The sequence below is a fragment of the Gossypium hirsutum genome, chromosome D03, assembly GCF_007990345.1.
Source record: "Gossypium hirsutum isolate 1008001.06 chromosome D03, Gossypium_hirsutum_v2.1, whole genome shotgun sequence".
In the NCBI taxonomy this organism is placed as follows: Eukaryota; Viridiplantae; Streptophyta; class Magnoliopsida; order Malvales; family Malvaceae; genus Gossypium; species Gossypium hirsutum.
Window position 1 is genome coordinate 229287 of NC_053439.1, and position 18983 is coordinate 248269.

Below are 18983 nucleotides of genomic sequence, written 5' to 3' on the forward strand. Positions count from 1 at the left end.
CTATTGACACGAAAAAAATAAAAAAAAATATTTCTTTCCACCAAAAAAGGTGGTGCCGGCCATTGGCAGGCCACCACCAATTTTTTTTTACTTTTTTCGTATACTGATACGTGATATTGACACGAAAAAAAGTAAAAAAAAAATTACTATACTGGCTGCCGGCCATTGGCAGACCAAAACTCGAATTTTTTTACTGTACTAGGCGCCGGCCATTGACAGGCTAGCACCTAAATTTTTTTTTCCTTTTTTTTTCGTACTGGGTGCCGGCCATTGACAGGCCAGCAGCAAAAATTTTTTTTTCCTTCTTTTTTGTATATCAGTATTATACAATTAAAAAAATACACGGGTTCCGGCCATTGACAGGCCAAAACCCAAAAAAATATTTTTTTAAAGTCTGACACAATTATCAAGCAATCATGGGTCCAAAATACTGTTCATTTCAGGTTATTTTGGTTATTGTTTTTAAACCTGTGTTATTTTTGTAAATATAATATTTTTGGGGCTATTTAGGTAAAATAGCCGAAAATATATATAATAAAACATATTTTAGCTAATTCGCGTTCTGATTACTTAATTTTAAATAGTTACGAAAAGGTTATTGAAGGAAAGTTTTTATTTAAGTCACTGAATTATTAAAATTGTTATTGTATGATTTTTATCAACTGAAAACTCTCATTTAGCTTTTCTTCTATAGTTCATTTTTTTTTATAAAATAGTTTTAATGTCACGAATCTGTAAACTAAAATTCAAATAGTTTTCTTCACTAATCTTTGACACTGATAATCAGATTGACTTGAATCTAAAGTATACTCTTCCACTTGATAATGAGTATACTCTTTTGAATAATTCAATAATTATTTTATAATTTTTTAAAATTAAATGACTAAATCGTAATTTATTAATAATTTAGTGACATTTGATATAATTTACCCTATATATATATGAGGAAGAAACAAGGAAGGTATTAAAAATTGTTAATTTTGAAAACTCTCGAACTTAGGGTGAGTTTGGATGGGCGATTGAGTGTGGTGCGTTGCGTTTAGCTTACTTTTTATCTCACGCTACAATATCGCTACAGTATCTAATCTCACCGCCACTGCTGTTTTTACACTAATCATAGGTAAATGCACCACCTATCCAAACTCACCCTTAAATTTGGTGATGAGTTAGAGTCAGTGAGTTTACGTCCCACGGACTACGTTAATCGACCTCGATAAGTGTTCACTACGGAGATCTTGGGTAGCGTGGCATTAGTGTACTAGTGAGCTCCAAGTGACAATTCAACGACCAGTAAAATAGATCAATACATATTAGTGAGTATAAGAACATAACTTAGATCTAAGTTGATCTGACAATCTAGGAAGAAAGCTATTTGGATTTCGTTTTCCAAATTCATGACCTTTAAAATTGTTTCATGAAAAAATTGAATTAGAAGAAAAGTTTTCGATTGATGCAGGTAGTGTAAATTATATAACGATTTTAACAGCTCGATGACTTAAATGAAAACTTTCAAATAGTTTAATGATCATTTTATAACTTTTTAAAGTCAAATGACCAAAACGCAAACTTAGAAATAATTTAATCGCTTCTTTAAAATTGCACATGGTGGTGAGGTTTTCTTTTGGTGGGGTATATATTGGCGACCAACCAATTTTATGATCAAAATTTTGAAGATTCTTTTGGATAATTTTACACGACTTTTCTCCTAATTTTATGGACGCACTTGTCTATTCACAAAAATATATTATAATAAGAGGATATTTTTTTTATATTTTACTAAAATCCATAAAAAATTAACATAAATTTAAGGGTATTTTGATATATTTTAATAAGAGGACTAATATTATTTTAAGGGTATTTATCTTGATAAGTTTAGACATAATAACAATGATGTGATTTGAACATAATATATCTAGAGATGGATTTAGGGGCTGGTAGGGGCCTCGACCCTCATTAAAATAGAAAATTTATCATTTTAGTCTTTTGAATTTTTAAAATTTTAAATTAATAAAGGTAAAATTGCGCTTTGGCTCTCTTAAAAATGATAAAATTTTGTTTAATCCTTTAAAAATTATAAAGATAACAATTTAATTTCGGCCCCTAAATTTTTTTCCTAGCTTCGCCCTTGAATATATTTTATGTCCACTATATTAATTTTACCATTTCAATTAGGGTCAATTTTAATTTTAGATAAATTTTTATAAATTTATTATATAATTTTTTTCACTCGTGTCATATATGTGCCATAATCTAATATATATATATCAGTAATTAAAATTTTTATAATTAATGTAACATCTCAAAAGGTAAGTATCAATTAGATGCCTAAATTAATAGAGGCTGCCTTGTGACTTAGGGAAATTGCTAGCCCAAATATTTAAGATATTTGATTTTAAATTACTTTTTAAGTTTTAATCAATTAATGATATATGTGATGTTTATCTATTTTTTTAAATTTAAAATTTTAAATTCAATTCTTATCATTATTATTATTTAAATTATTTTGAATTTAAAAACACATGTACTCAATTGATAATCAGGTAATAATAAAAACAACGTTGAAAATACTAACCTGAATATTTAAAAAAAAACATTCAAACTCGTTATAATAAAATAAAATTTTTGTTGGAATAAATGTTCTTAAGAAAAATTGATGTCAGCATATTAATTGAAATAGTTAACAGTATTGACAATTTAGATTAACTAATGACATTATGAAAGTAGAGAGATCAAATTATGTTAAAAATTAAAATATATAGATTAGATCTCAAGTTTCAGTATAATATATTGGTACGATCTCTATCGCCTATGCAATAATGTTAAAAAGGAATTAGTTGTGATATGGAAATTGAATAGAAATATGTTTTATATATGATACGACAATACATGTATATTGATAATGAACTGGGTATGAAATTATATATGTATTGGATCGTAAAATGCAATTGAACATTGGTACCCTATTAACTATAATCGGGTTGAGTCGGATATTATTAACATATCATAGAGTTGAATGTGTATGAGTTTATGTGTTTCATGCACGAGGATGCACTTTATGTGTTTCAGTACCTCGAAGAGCAAGATGATTAACTACAAAACCTTTTGTTTGCAACAGAAAATTTACCTTCAGAAAATTCCGTTCATTCAATCAAACTAAGGCTGATACATTACAACAGAAGAATAAAAATTTACCTTCCACGCCAAAAAGTAGACAAGTTCTGCAGCGAAATACACAGCAAGCTAGCGGCAAAAAATTGACCTTCCACGCCAAAGAATAGCATTATCCTTCCAACCCAGCAAACTAAGCACAACAACGCAAACAGGAATTATGAATGGTTACAAACTACTTTAAACTACGAACATGACATAAACAAATTATGAACAAAATTTTGCAACGAGAAATGTTATTAGATTTATATTATTTTATAAGCTATAGAGTAAGAATTATTATGCAACGAGAATTGTTATTACAATTTAATTACTTGATAGCCTATGGGACCAAATACATCAATTATTTGATAAGGTATACAGTAAGAATTATTGGGTAGAAAGCACCTTTAGATTTATATACAAGATAAGGTGTTTTCCAACACTATCAATGGAGTCATTGATCATATAACCTTTTCTTTTTCCCTTTAGAAACAGATACAAAATAAGATGTTTTCCACCTCATCCACAATTGGCTACATAACATAAAATTTGTAGACTATATGGATCAGTCACGGTCACCATCATTTTTTTTGACACTTTCATAATATTATTCGTATAACATTATTATTCTAATAACATTTTATCGTTTTCTATAATACAAACAGGATAGTGAAAATTATGAACAAAATTATGAACAGTTTCAAACTATTTTAAACTACAAACAGGAAATAAAAAAAACAATGAACTAAATTATGCAATGGGTATAGATAAAATTCTAATAACAATTTCCCGATCTTTTCTGTCCCAAACATGATAGTGAAAAATTGTCTAAAACCCATAAACTATTTACGCATTTAGTTATCAATGAATGTGTAAAACAATGTATGTGAGGTTGTAAGACAGACGGAACCAGGTGCAAAACTATTTGAGTGCAGGAGAGAAAGAGGAAAACCTTACCGATCGATTTACCCTAGCGACGGCAGAGGAGAGTGACGGTATAGGACTGTGACAGTCGACGGTCGATGAGTCGATGGTTGGGGCGCAGCAGACTAGGGTTCTAGATTTGGGGGATTTTTGGGGAAAAATTGGGGGGGGGAATTTTTGGGGAGAAAATAGCTTTTTCGACTAAGTGTTGGGAGTAATTGGGATGAAATACAGACACTATAAAACGACAGCGTCTAACCAGAATGAACAATTGCGGCGTTTGTAATATAGCGCCACTAATGCCGTTAATGTAGCAGAAAAACGACAGTGTTTTTTAAAACTGGAAAGAAAATTTCCGGCGTTTTCAGCATAGCGCCGCTAAAACATATCTTTAGTGGCGTTTTTACAATTGAGCCGCAAAAGCCAGTAAATGCCCGAACAAAAAGTATTTGATAAAATTATAAATTTTAGTTTTTTTTATTTCATTTTTTTTATTTTTTCTTATATTTTGATCCTATCCAAATTAAATAACTAATTACTTATATATATATATATCCATATAAAAAAATATCGAATTGTTAAGGTTAAATATTTTTAAATATAAAAGTATTAATTAAATGTATCATTTAACAAGTCTCAAATAAACCTTAAACCCTAATTTAACCATTCAGTATACATGCATATATAAAGTGATCTATATATATATTATATCTCTTGATTTAATAATATAAACTATACATCTTTGAAATATCTTAAATGATCACTGAACCTCCACCAATTGTAGGATTCTTGACATGTGCTATCGGTGCCCTAGGAACATTGCCAAAATACCGAAAGGGGGCTTCTAGCTTCCAACACTCCAAATCCCGTCGTTCATCAATAAATATTTTTAGAACGATCCTTTCTACTATAAATTAGAAGGCTGAACCAGATTTTGTAGAGTAGTAACAAAAATTTGGAGAAACGAAACCAAGCGGTCACTACTTAATATTAAAATTATTATTATATATTTTACAAACATATAATAACATATTTAATATATAAATTAATAAAACTAATTAATCTAAAGCAACCATCCCCAACTTGAGTACCCTTGACACCCTAAACCCTAAATCCCTAACCCCTGACCCTTAAATCCCCCTAACCCCTAAATCCCTAATCCCTAACCCCTACCCCCTACTCCTTAAAATACCTTCCAAAAAATTCTCTAAATCTTTAATAATCATAAAATATAGTTAAAATCGATTAAGCAATAATTAATAGTTAAAATTTTTTTGTATAAAGTAGCAATAAACAATATTAACCTTTATAAAATTTATTTTTATATAAAGTATGGAATTTTTAATATTTTATTTTATTGATAAATGAATAAATTTCTCTAATTAACAAATTTATTGTATTCTTAATTTCTCAAATAGATAAATGAAAACAAGAAGGACGAACAACTATATATATATGACATTTTTTTTTAATATTGAAGTGATAACAAAAGGAATGATAGCGAGTTAGGTATATGCATATATTTTAATTTGAATGATTTCAACTCAAATTCACAAATTTATTTAAGTATTTAATTAAATGTTTGTCATGAATTATTTGAGTATTACTATTCCAACCTTGAATTTAAATTAAATAATATTATCCATCGAATTTTTTAATCCTAATAAAAAAACATAATTTTAAAATTTTAACCTTTTTTTGGATATTCATATCCACAATAACCAGAATTTGAATTTAAATTAATACTATATTAAATTAATAATCATATATATATACCTTAAACCTAAAACTCTAAATTAACTATATTGATAATTAATTAGTTCAATATTTTAAATTTAAAATCATACTATCTGTTTTACGATTATATAAAAAAATTTTACTATATATAATATAAAAAATAATCAGTATTAATCATGTACCCAAAAATCTTAAAAATTATTTTAAATAATAGTATTTTAATTTTTCCATGTGATTTATTTCAAATTATTTCTATGTGTTATTTTTTCTGAATATTTTAAATATCTAATTAGATTTAAGTTGAATTTTATTTAATTAATCTAAATAATAAACCAATTAAGATAAAATATTTTTTGCAGCGCTTCAACAAAAACGTCGCTAAAACCCCTAACACTAGCGGCGTTTCTAAAAAAACGACTCTAAAAATCTTAACTTTAGCGGCGCTTATTTAAAAACGCCGCTAAAAGGCCAAACATTAGCAACGCTTTAACGAAAACGCCGCTAAATACCTTAACGTTAGCGGCGGTTGATTAAAAACGCCACTAAAACCCCCGACCATTAGCGGCAAATACTTAAAAACGCCGCTAAAAGTCAGTATTAGCGGCGCTAATACAAAAACGCCACTAAAGCCTCTGAAGACTACGACCCAGTTGGGTTTTTTTTGCGGCGTTTTTTGCTGAAACGCCGCTATAGTTCATATTTTAGCGGTGTTTTCTCACAAGCGCTGCTAATTCCCGATTTTTACCGGCGTTTTTTATCAAAACGCCACTAAAAGTGCCGTTAAAAGTGAATGCACTTTGTGTAAGATCATGGTATTGAGTGTTGAAGTGGCTTATAGATAGATATTTAGCAAGTAATTGAAATGGTGATTTATTTTGTATTGTTGTATGGTTGTGAATAATTTGACGCATTTATCTATTAATTTTAACTTTTGAATTGAATTAATATCACAACTAATATTAAGATAAAAGTGAGATTTGAATTGATGATACCAATATTTTTATACAAAATGGATGATATCATGGATGTGAAGGAACCTAACCATGAGAAAAGCTCTCCTAGTCATAAACTGCGTCATCCTTGCAATAGGCAACTGCGGTGGTCCACTTATCGCTCGCCTCTACTTCATCCATGGTGGCAACCGAATCTGGTTCTCGAGCTGGCTCGAGACCGCGGGCTGCCCCATCATCTTGCTCCCCATCGCTTGTGCTTACATGCATCGTTCCAGGACGGCCGATCCCACATCGGAAAACAAGTTTTTCTACATGGAACGACCGTTGTTCCTCGCCGCTGTCGTCCTCGGGATTATCACAGGCCTCGATAACTACCTCTACGCCTATGGCTTATCTCGTCTCCCCGTTTCGATTGCTTCTTTGATCATCGCGTCGCAGTTGGCTTTCACGGCAGTGTTTGCTTTCCTGTTGGTGAAACAAAAGTTCACTGCCTACTCCATAAACGCCGTGTTTTTGTTGAGCATAGGGGCTGGCGTTTTGGCTTTGCATTCGAGCAGCGACCGGCCTGCGAATGAACCCAACAGGGAATATATTTTGGGGTTCGTAATGACCTTAGCTGCAGCGGTTTTCTATGCATTGATAATGCCATTGGTGGAACTAACGTACAAGAAGGCAAAGCAAGAGATCAGCTACGCCCTTGTGATGGAGATTCAGTTGGTGATGTGTTTGGTTGCTACTGTCGTTTGCACCGTTGGGATGCTGGCCAAGAATGATTTCAGTGTTTGTTTTTTCGTCTCTTCTTACAGGACAGGTGAGTGATTTTTTTAAAATTTATTAATGAAAGGTTATTTCTATTTGCAGGTGATTGGAAGGGAAGCAAGGGAATTCGAGTTGGGAGAAACAAAATACTACGTGATTGTGATTTGTAGTGCAATAGTATGGCAAGGTTTCTTCTTGGGAGGAATAGGATTAGTGTTTTGTGGGTCATCACTGTTATCAGGAATTATGATAGCCGTTCTATTACCAATTACAGAAATTCTGGCAGTAATTATTTTTAATGAAAAGTTTCAAGCTGAGAAGGGTTTTTCACTTGCTCTCTCGCTTTGGGGCTTCTTTTCCTACTTCTATGGTGAAGTCAAGCAAAGCAAAAAGAAGAAACCAGATCCTGAAATCGAAATGGACTCATCTCTGCCTCCCAAAACTCTCGAAAGCAATGTTTAAGTGTTAGTCATCATCTTCATCCCCACCAAATTCCTAAATAAGCTTCCAAGTCATTTGATGTAATTGCTACAAATTAGTGTTATATTCTCCAATAAATGTTTCAATTGAGGTAGTTTTATATAAGATAAGCCCACCATTCTCCTATATTAAGGGTTATTGCGTATTTTAGAGTGTTATTCCCAATGTATTTATAATTAAAAATTAATCCGATTGGTATGAGCATTATGTGGGTTCTAATGTGTTGAAGCACACTATCTTCCTATTAATTTATGAGTTGGGACACTTGATAATCATGTAGCAACAAAAGTAACTCTAAAAATTCTAGATGGATTTAAAAAAAAAAGAAAAGAAAACCTCATTTGAACTCGTTATAATAAAATATATTTTTTGAAATAAATATTATGTCAAAAATTAAAATATGTAGATTAAATCTCAAGTTTCAGTCTAATCTAAGTGTGACTGTTCTCTTGTAATGTAGAAAAGAAAAAGCATGTCATGTATTATAGCATTCGGATTATATATAATGAAAAGTCATGTATTATAGCATTCGGATTATATATAAACACGTAACATTTTAATTATTTGAATTAATTAATAAAATCATAAAAATATATGAATCGGATTATGTTAAAAATTAAATATCAAATTTAGATATAATAAAATGTTCGAAACTAAAATATAACATTTTTCTAAAGAGATAAATCTCAAAATTATACTTAAACTTCGATTTAATGTACAATTGTATACATGAACTTTAATAATTTGGTGTCACGCGAAACTCGAATTGTGGCTCGAATGTTTACTTGAAACTTTAATTTTAATTTAATAATACACATTTAAAGAAATAAATACATCAATCTATTTTTATATTGAATAAATATAATTATTTTTGTATGCAATATATAAACATAAAATGATGTTATATCAATACTTATGTTAATAATTTAAGAGAATTGGATCAAATCAAAATTTCATGTATAAAATTGTATAAAATCAGATTTTATATATCACGTGTGTCAACAAAAGTAAAATCCCTTCGACCTTCATTTTACTGATATTTTAATTTTTTAATATTTCGAGTCGAGATTATTTTAAACTTAAATAATTTAAATTCATTAATCAAGTTTTTTGAATTTAAATTGTTTTTAAATTCATTTAAGCAAATTTAGATTATTAAGTTTTGGATTAGATTTAAATTTGAGTTAACTAAATCGAGTTTTTAAATTATACGGGCTAAATTAAATTAATTATTCTATTTTTTATATAAGTTAATTTAGTTTTTGCATTATTAAAAATAATTAAATAAAAATAAATTCTAATGGATGTGACATCATCTACTGTTTAATAATAATATAAACTTTAAATAAAATATTTTATTTATAAAATAATAAAAAAATTTAAAAATATATAATATTTTAAACAATAAGTGTTGGGATGTTAAAATTTAGTATTATTTATTTTTTTAATAGTAAATAAACTAAAAATGATTCATTTATAATGAAAGGAATAATTTTTAAGTTATTCTACTGAAAAGAGAGTGAAATGACCTTTGTAACAGAAGATAATTAACGGATTTCTGTCACTTCGAGGAGGAATCAAGTTTAAGTTGAGTGTAATGGTAAGTTTTAGTATATTTTTGGAAAAAAATGTAGATTTAAACATTAAAAACGACACTGTTAGGAGGGACAATTACAAACCTTAAACCTGAACTGTAAAACTGACATGGAAAATGCTTAAAAATTGGATAAATTACAGTAGAAGTCACCAACTATGAAAAATTACAAAATATGACCCAACAATTTAATTTTATCTTTTTTAATCACTATAATTATAATGTAATTTAGGAAGAAGAATACAAGTGTGGCAGCGTTGTTTTAACGAATGCACCTACGTAGGGTGTAATTTGGAAGGTAGCTAGGAAAGGTGGTCGAATATTGAGATCGACCCGCCGATTAATTACAATGCAGAAAAGGTTCCAACAGTGCATGTGAGTCTGTGCTTTGTGCATCTAATTGGGAATGGGACAAGTTTTGGTAACTTGATTCTTTTGCTTTCCATTTGTCACTATCTTCTTTGGGATTACAATTAGTGGGTGCCAGGCGGTCTAAAATGTAAAATTGTTATTTAGGTCTTTAAAATTTTTAAAAAAATTTAAATTAGTAAAGTTAAAATTATATTTTAGCCCCCCTAAAATTATAAAATTCGATTTAACTTTTAAAAATTATAAAGATATAGACTATAAAAAATTAAAATTTCATCCAACCCCCTCTAAAAAATTGTCATGGCTTCGCCCCTGATTACAATACACTACAATTATAGGTACGGTACATAACACACGAACCAAAAATAAAAAAGAAACAAATAAAACTCATACATGGCACACACGCATGAAGTGAGACAGAGATTCACACATATGGTGAGACTCAAACCTGAGATACAAAGACTCAAGACATTCGCTTTAACTAATAAATCAAGGCCTTATTGACAATAATCTTTTTTTAACATGCACTCTCTATAAAAAACATATTTTTTTTATAATTAATAGTAATAGTAAAAATAATAGGTAAAACTATCAAAAAAGTTCCTATATTAGAAGTCAGAATTGTATTTTGCTCCGTTTACCGAAAAATGAGTAAATTAGTCTATGTATGTTAAATCAAAGAATAAACTAGTTATTTTTATTAAAATTTTATTGGTTTTTACAGTTAAAAATTGGCGTGGTTGACAAAATAATTGACCACATGTATCTTATGTTGATGTATAAAGACCAATTTTTAACAGAAAATTTTGATAAAAATTTTAACGGAATAACTAATTTACTGTTTGATCTAACATGCGATAACTAATTTACTTAACTACGTTGTATAAACAAAAGATGAAGATGAAATTTGAGAATAAAATTGTTTTTGTTTTAGACGTGCTTATTGCTTAGTAGCTTAGACATAGCACTATTAATGTTCAACCACATGATATAAACCAAAATATGTCATAATTTGACAATATATTTTAATTATATATAAAAAAAACCTTCTACGATCTCTGGCTAGAGGTGTTCATGGGCCGGGCCGGGCTCAAATAAAAATTCACGCCCAATTAATAGGCCCGGGTCCGAAAAATGGCCCTAAAATTTTACCCAAGCTCAAGCCGAATGAAAATACTAAAACTTAGGCCCGACTCGGCCCGCCCGTATTAATTTTTATATAATTTTTAAATATAAATACATTAAAAAACTAAAAACATCAAAATATATATTTCTCAACAATTTGAAAATAAAATTTAAAAAATATATAGACTTAAATAACACTAAGATAAATGTAACTTAACAACCAAATATCTCTAAAATAATAACAAAATTAACAAATGTTTTTAAAATAATAACAAAATTAACAATAAAATAAATTTTATACAATATCCAAACAATAACAACAAAATATTAGCAACATAATAGTAAAATGATAGCAAAATAGGGAGAAAACAATAAGAAAATAACATTAAAAAACAAACAAAAAAAAGAGCAGATTTTTTTGTCATTTAGTGAATTCGGGACGGCCCAGGCCTAGGCCAGGGCCAAAAGTGTCTTATCCGAAGCCCAACCTGTTTTTTAAATTGGCCTTACTTTTTTGCAAGCTAACTTTTCGGGCCTATATTTTACCCAAACCCTCCTACATTTCAAGTAGGCCTTTAGGCCGAGCTGAGTAGTTCGATCCATGATCAGGTGTGGCACCCATTTTTCTGACCAATATTGCTATGCATGCCATTAGCTTTCACCCTTAGCGTAAACTTTTGCACCTTCCCCGTCGAGTTGACCGGCAATTCACCGAACACCACGGTTCGAGGAACCATAAAATCCGGCAGCCGTTCCTCACAAAATTCAACAATCTCTTGGCAACTCATTGCACCATAATAATACTCTTCCTTAAATTTCACAAAAGCACAAGGGGTTTCTTTGGAATAATCGTCTCGTTTTCCGACCACGGCCGCTTCCGACACCTTGGGGTGGCTTAAAAGTACAGCTTCCACTTCCAATGTGCTTACAATTTCCCCTCCTGTAAATATGATATCTTTTGCGCGGTCCTTCAATTGTATGACACCATTAGGGTGAATGACACCAAGGTCCTTGGTCCTATACCATCCATCTTTAAATGCTTCTTCTGTTGCTTTTGGATCTTTAAGGTACCCTAACATCAATGTGTTCCCTTTAAACATGACTTCTCCGATCGTCTTCCCGTCATGACGTACGCTTGCCATCGTTTCCGGTTCCTTCACGTCGACATTTTCGACCACAATGTTATCCTTTTTATGTTCATTGGTTGATCTCCATGGCTTAACAATAGCAGGACCAAGTACTTCGGTCATTCCATATGCATGGCTAACAGTATATCCCAATCCTTCAACTTTCATCACTCGGGACATCGGTAACACGCCGGCAACGATAAGTCGAACCTTAAAAGGAACCGTAAGCGACGCATCGGCGATCAAGTTCAAAATGGCCGGTCCGCCGCACAAGTGAGTCACATTGTGAAGAACAATGGAGTCGAATATGAACTTTGCTGATACAGTTCTTAAGCAGATGTTGGTGCCACCGACAGCCGCCATGGTCCAAGTACAACACCAGCCATTGCAACGAAACATGTCCACTGTCCATAAAAACACCGGCGCAACCCCCATGTCATACAACCGAACCGATGCTAATGATTTGAGATAGGCAGCTTTATGGCTATATAATACCCCTTTAGGTTCACCAGTTGAACCGGAAGTAAAATTCACGGAAATCGGATCACCTTCATCCTTTGGTTTAACTATTTCAAAATCAGTTTCCCCCATTGCAATAAGATCATCATACTTGATTTTATTACCACCAACAGAGACCAAATCAGGTCCCTGGTCGTGTTCTTGGATTAGCACAAAAAAAGGGTGCTTGGTCATGTTCTGTGACATTATTTCAAGTGCTTTCACAATAACATCAACATATTCATAATCGATAAACATGAATTTAGCCTCCAGTTTTTCTAGTATAACTGCTAAACTGGCTGCATCGAGCTTGGTATTAAGTGCAGATAAAACAGCACCCGCCATTGGTACGGCGAAATGCAGATCGTATAATGCCGGAATATTTGGCGCCATAGCTGCAACCTAATCAATAAGAAAGAAAAAGTCAACTACAAAGGCAATTCTAGGTTATTTCAAAGAAGCTGATGAGCAGCCCATGCACGTCTTCCATGTCAGAACTTATTGCCGACATGAATCTTCCATGAAAGAGGTAGGAATGTGATACATAATTACATATAATTCATTAATTAAACCATTGAAGTCACCTCCATAGCTCTTATTTATATGAAAACAAGCCGACGCTAATAAGAAAAATACATGCACGTATTAATTTATTCAGTTTTGCATTTGTTTTACTTAATGCAACCATAATTATTAACTTGACTTTATGGAAGACTTTGAACTTAAATATCTTATTTTCATGAGAAGACTTGCACAAACCATAATGCAACTTGACTCTGCAAATTGCATCATCATATTTGACTGAAAAAAGCTGAAAAAAAATGACTGGACTTTTCATACAGGACCACTAACGTGTTATACGTTTTTTAAAAAGTACAAAAAATTTATTTATAATATATATTATAATGGGTTTGCTGGATTTTTAAGATTGTTTTATTTACTCCTTTGATTGAATTTAAGAATAAATAATTTAATGACTATATGTTAAATTTTTTATATAAATTATTATCATACTGCTAAGATTGTCCTATTTTATAAATATTTATATGAATAGTAAGTATTATTGAAGTTGAAATTAATAGAGGAAGGTACAAGTACAAATATTACTAATTAATTAATATTTATTTGAGGTGAATGCACATGCCCTAACCACATCAAATGAGTCCTATTGTTAAATTTATTAATTTAGTAATTATACCATTAAAAAATAAAAATAGAAATTTTTTATGATTATACCAATGAAAAAAAAAGTTTATCATTTTTTAATATTTTTTAATAATATACGATTAAATTAATATATTTAATAATAAAAGGAACTAATTTAAACCAAAAATAAATTTAATGGCATTTTCGTGCATCATGCATCTTCCTGCATGAATTCATATGTTGCTTGGTTGAGATGTTGATGTTGATGTTGACCTTGACTCTTTGTATTATTTTATAGTAATAAAGTACATTGCTCTTGTTTATCACAATATTTTTTTTGGGTATTTTTAATTACTATAATATTGCTTAAATAGTAAACATATTTTTGAGTTTTAAAAGAAATTAAAAATGAGAATTATTTTCTAAAAATAATAAAAAAATATTTTCAAAAGCCAATTGGAGTCAATGTGGTGTGTACGTATTTTGAGAAATGAAAATTATTTTTTACACCACTATATATGAATTTTTATGTACACTTTTTTAAAAAAATTAATATTTATTAATCCTTAAAGAATTATAAAAATTTAATATTTATCCTATGCATTTAATTAAGATTATTTATTTAAAATCTCATTCAAAAAAAATCTTATTATTTGAAAACATAATTAATTTGAGCTAGGTATAAGAGAAGGGCAAACTCGAATTTAGGTCACATTGAACAACGAATTCAGGCCTTCCTTAAAGAAGAAGGACTGGTCTTACAAGTTACAACCACTAACTCTGCTTGTCATTGGAAAGAATTATATCATGTCCTAAAAAAGCCATTCATTCATATTCAGCTACGTTGTTCGTAAGAAAATATATAAAATGCATGATTTAGTGCATTAAACATGAGATAAACAAAGAACCAAAAGAAAAACTTACAGTATCGCCTGGTGAAATCCCGAGTTGAGTCAAACCGGAAGCGAGCCGTAAACATCTTTGATGAGTTTCCCTCCACGTGAACGAAACGGTGCCGTAAACGATGGAGACCTTATTTCCATAAACAAGGGCAGCTCGCTCTAAGAAACTCACTGGCAATAAAGGTGACGAATTGTTATGAAGGTGATGAAGAGCCTCCATATTTCCAAAAATAAGCTCAGCGGAGATAGAGTGGGATTTTAATAGGTTAAATGGCTGAGTCAGACCACTGACTAAAAACTATATATTATAGGGTTATATGTATATGTATGTGTGAATATATATAAAATTTTGTGGAATGGTGATGAGGTAGAAGATAAGGACGGTGCGTCTTCAATGGTTTTATATTAATCTCATTAAATTTTTATTTCCCAGCAAATGGGGTAAATTCACCCGGTCGTCACTCTACATTTCATCATGAATCCGACATTATAGCATCAGATTTCGGTTTATGATGTTATATATATACATATATATATTTGTTGTATAGTGATATTTTCTTTGAATCTTATATGATTACTTATGGTGGGACCTAAACTCAATGTTTTAAAGGTGTTAGAGTCTAACTCGAATCGATTTCTCATTAAGGTTGAACAATAAAAAACAAGAAATCGAAAATTGATTCAAGCTGAGAGATTTTGACGATTTATGAAATACAAATAAAAAACCGTGGTTATTCAAACCGAATTGGATTCTATTTTCAAGGGTGAATTTAGAATTTTTTTTAGCAGGAGCTATAATTCAATTATAATTTTTCCATAGATTAAAATATAAGTTTATTATATATTAATTTATAATTTCATCATTTTTGAAGTGACTAAACAATTTTTTTTTATTTTTAGAGGAGCTAAACTGAAATTTTACCATATATATTAATTTATAATTTCTTTATTTATAAGAGGATTCAATTGAAAATTTTTCATTTTGAGGGGTTAAAGGGAAATTTCACTATATATTACTTATTAGTTTCTCTATTTATAAGATGACTTAATTGAAAAATTTTTTTAGGGAGGCCAAATCCTTGATTCGCCATTGGCTATTTTTTATTTGAGTTATAATTAATTTAATTTTTTTATAATGTAAAAATAATATATTTAAAATGACGAAAATAACTTAAAAAGTCGTACAATGACTCTCTCTATGACAGCCCCATTTGTCTACCCAAATTTTGTTGTTACACACCTATAACATGTTGCTATATAGAGATAATTATTGTAAACTTACCATAAATATGAATTTTTATCAAATAAAGAAAGTGAAAATTATGTTTTAAAGTTTATTTTTCCATTGTTTAGTAAATCTTCGATTTTAGAAGTTTTTGTCTGCTCTTATAATACGTTTTTTAGTCTTGCTTATGCATATAATCTTAGTTTTACAAGTGATTTTAGGGATGATTTTGTTGTCGTCCTCTCTAGTTTGGTGAATGCTTGATTCTTTTGTTGGCTTTTGCTCACCGCTTTGGACCGTCCTGGCTAATTTTCTTATCGTATTAAGTGCTTGTAATAAGTTCAGATATGTCGTGCTTGAGTTGTGACAAAGCCAATTGTCAACGTGTCATAATATTTTATTGATGATGTTGAGGCTAAAATCTTTGTTGTGTTGATGGAGCTCGTCATTCATTATCTATGACGAGTTTTTGCTATTTTTTTCTCTCTGAATTATATGGTTCTATTCATTAAATGAATTAATGAATTTACCTTTCAAAAAAAAAAGTTAAGTCCATATCAAATGTTGCTAAATTATAGTTGGGATTTTAAATATGTTAAAAATTTTAAATATGCTTCATTTTCGATTCGAATTTCCATTTAATGTTTAAATTAATGATTAAGTTAATAGAATGAATCATCTGATATAATATCGATACCTAAAGAACTCAATCAAAATGTTTTAAAGTTTGAAGACGAGTTTAGAATTTAAATCATAGTTTGGGGACTACTGATTGAATTAACCCAAATTATAATTTAATAACATGATCAACATGTAGCAACAAGAGGCCATTATCGAACGTGCAGAGCATCATCCTAATAATATGCTAACTAAATTTTCTCATTGTCTTTTTTCGGGATAATTTTGCATGCCAAGTCATTAGCCATAATAATAGGATTAATTCAACTAGAAGTCCCAAAATTGTATGTCAAAATTTGATTTTATCCCATAATTTCAAAATATTCTTATTAAATCCTCAAACTAAAATTTTGTTCCTATGAAGTCCTTTTTTGTCAATCTAATCACCAACTTTGGCATTAGATACCATATCGGATCTGACACAATTTATTTTTAAGCAATTAGGGATTCATAAAGATTCTTTAAACAATTGAAATGATATTTTAGTTTTAGGATCAAATTGGGATGTTTGGAAGTTTGTGGACCAATTTAAAATTTGACCATGATTTGGGGATGTTTACCCTTAATGATAAATAGAAAACTTATCAAGAAAAAGAAAAAAAATGTTAACATATGCTACAAGTCCCTATAGTCTTCATACATTTGAAATTTAGTCCTCTTTTATTTCAAGGAATTTAACATTCTACTTTTCAGATTAAAAAAAGCAAGTCTAGTTGTTAATACCGTTAAATTCAAGTTAATTACAATGTTAATTTTCTATCGCATGACTAACAAGTGAGTATTTTTTTTATTATTTTAAAACATTGCGCCATAGAATTCACCAGAAGAATTTTAACGGTTTGAACAATTAGACTTGAATTTTGAAATATAAAAAAATAGAAAGATTAAATTCCAAATATATAAAAAGTATAAGAAGTTGATGCAAAATTTAACCAAAAAAATCAAACAACAAAACTCTAAGGATAGAGCTAGAAAGTAGAAGGATCTAACTAATTTCTTAGCTTGTCCTCATAATCCGCATAACATTCACACGGCTGCAACACAAATGATTGGTACAAGCTTGGAATTAGTTACAAGTCCAGTGCATAGCCCAAAACAGATTACATTTTTGGTGTTCATCCATTCCACCCTTTATAAAATAACACAAATTAATCCGCTTTATTTACTAATCGGAGCATCGACATGGCTGCATCGGAGGAGAGAGAGAGGACTCTACCGAAATTTGGGGAATGGGACGTGAACGATCCGGCTACGTCCGAAGGATTCACGGTGATTTTCGCAAAGGCGAGCGACGAGAAGAAAGCGGCGAAGATGACCGGGAGTATACCTTCGAAGAAGAGGTCTCAAAATTCGAATTCGACTAAGCAACCCGAAAAGAAGAACTGGTTTTGTTGCATGTCTGCATGATGATGTCCATTTTTCCCTCTGTACTGTGTGCCCCCATGTATATGGCATTGCTAACTAATGTTGTATACAATGTCATTGCTCAAACATTATATATGTCATAATCGGTATACTTGATGGGTCTAAATTGAAATATCTAATGTTGTAAGAAACCAGAAAAAAAATAACATAAATTAATTGCTCATTAATTTCTTTGTCAAATAGTCTACCATATATTATGATGAAACTAATGCGTTGGGCTTAGCCCTTTCTCTCTTTTTTTTTCCCTCTCCGGCAACCCCCTTTGTTTGGTGCTACTATCTCTTTGGCCCCCATCAGATGGAGCTGGACGGAGGTTTTGTTGCACCAGCCTATTTGATTGGTGGTTGAAGTCGTTATGATAGGCTCGTGGACTCTTCCTCCGTTGCCAGCTCCATTGTGACTGACATTACTTTTTGTTGTTGTGGCATGGTCTCCTTCCGGGAGCGTCACATGGCAACGACGAGTATATCCGTCGCCTTCGCTTTTGACTTTCCCGACATTTCCTGACACTCTCGTGATTTTTAGAAGCTAGGGGTTTTGTTGAGGCTGCGCTTCCTTAAGCCCACGTGCTTTCATATGTTTTTGTTTCGTCTTGATCCCTTTGTATTGTTGCCTATTTTGTTTATGTTCATAGGTTCTTCTTTGACCTAAACAATAATATAGTAATATCATGTCTTTTCTTTTGAAAAATAATAGGTGTTTTCGACCCAAAACAGCACATGATTTTTGTCTTTTCTTACTTTACACCATACCTTTAATTATGGCTAAAATTGTAGTGGAGATAGATGTCATGTCCCAATACATGCATCTAAAGGGATGTACTAGTAAAATTTTATGGGGAGTTAAAACTGGACAAGAACATGTCACAATAAACTTAACTACAGCCATTTT

At 30.6% G+C, this 18983-nt stretch overlaps 2 protein-coding genes across 2 annotated transcripts; one reads left to right on the forward strand and one right to left on the reverse strand.

Moving 5' to 3' along the window:
- Window positions 1-6839: 6839 nt before the first annotated feature.
- LOC107937818 (purine permease 1) lies at window positions 6840-8222 on the forward strand. Its single transcript, XM_016870795.2, has 2 exons — window positions 6840-7544; window positions 7626-8222. Exons 1-2 carry the CDS (start codon window positions 6855-6857, stop codon window positions 7983-7985), a joined length of 1050 nt encoding a protein of 349 aa, XP_016726284.1. The 5' UTR covers window positions 6840-6854; the 3' UTR covers window positions 7986-8222.
- A 3149-nt stretch (window positions 8223-11371) lies between these two features.
- LOC107937797 (probable acyl-activating enzyme 1, peroxisomal) lies at window positions 11372-15214 on the reverse strand. The gene is made up of 2 exons (XM_016870773.2): window positions 14787-15214; window positions 11372-13118 (listed from the first exon to the last, which is right to left on the reverse strand). Exons 1-2 carry the CDS (start codon window positions 14982-14984, stop codon window positions 11697-11699), a joined length of 1620 nt encoding a protein of 539 aa, XP_016726262.1. The 5' UTR covers window positions 14985-15214; the 3' UTR covers window positions 11372-11696.
- Window positions 15215-18983: the final 3769 nt, after the last annotated feature.

Bases quoted from the DNA above. Each gene is read 5' to 3' on its own strand.
- LOC107937797 (XM_016870773.2), bottom strand. From the start codon at position 14,984: ATGGAGGCTCTTCATCACCTTCATAACAATTCGTCACCTTTATTGCCA. The intron at 13,119-14,786 runs GTAAGTTTTTCT...CTTATTGATTAG, and splicing joins GGATTTCACCAGGCGATACT to GTTGCAGCTATGGCGCCAAA.
- LOC107937818 (XM_016870795.2), top strand. From the start codon at position 6,855: ATGAGAAAAGCTCTCCTAGTCATAAACTGCGTCATCCTTGCAATAGGC. The intron at 7,545-7,625 runs GTTTGTTTTTTC...TTCTATTTGCAG, and splicing joins TGGCCAAGAATGATTTCAGT to GTGATTGGAAGGGAAGCAAG.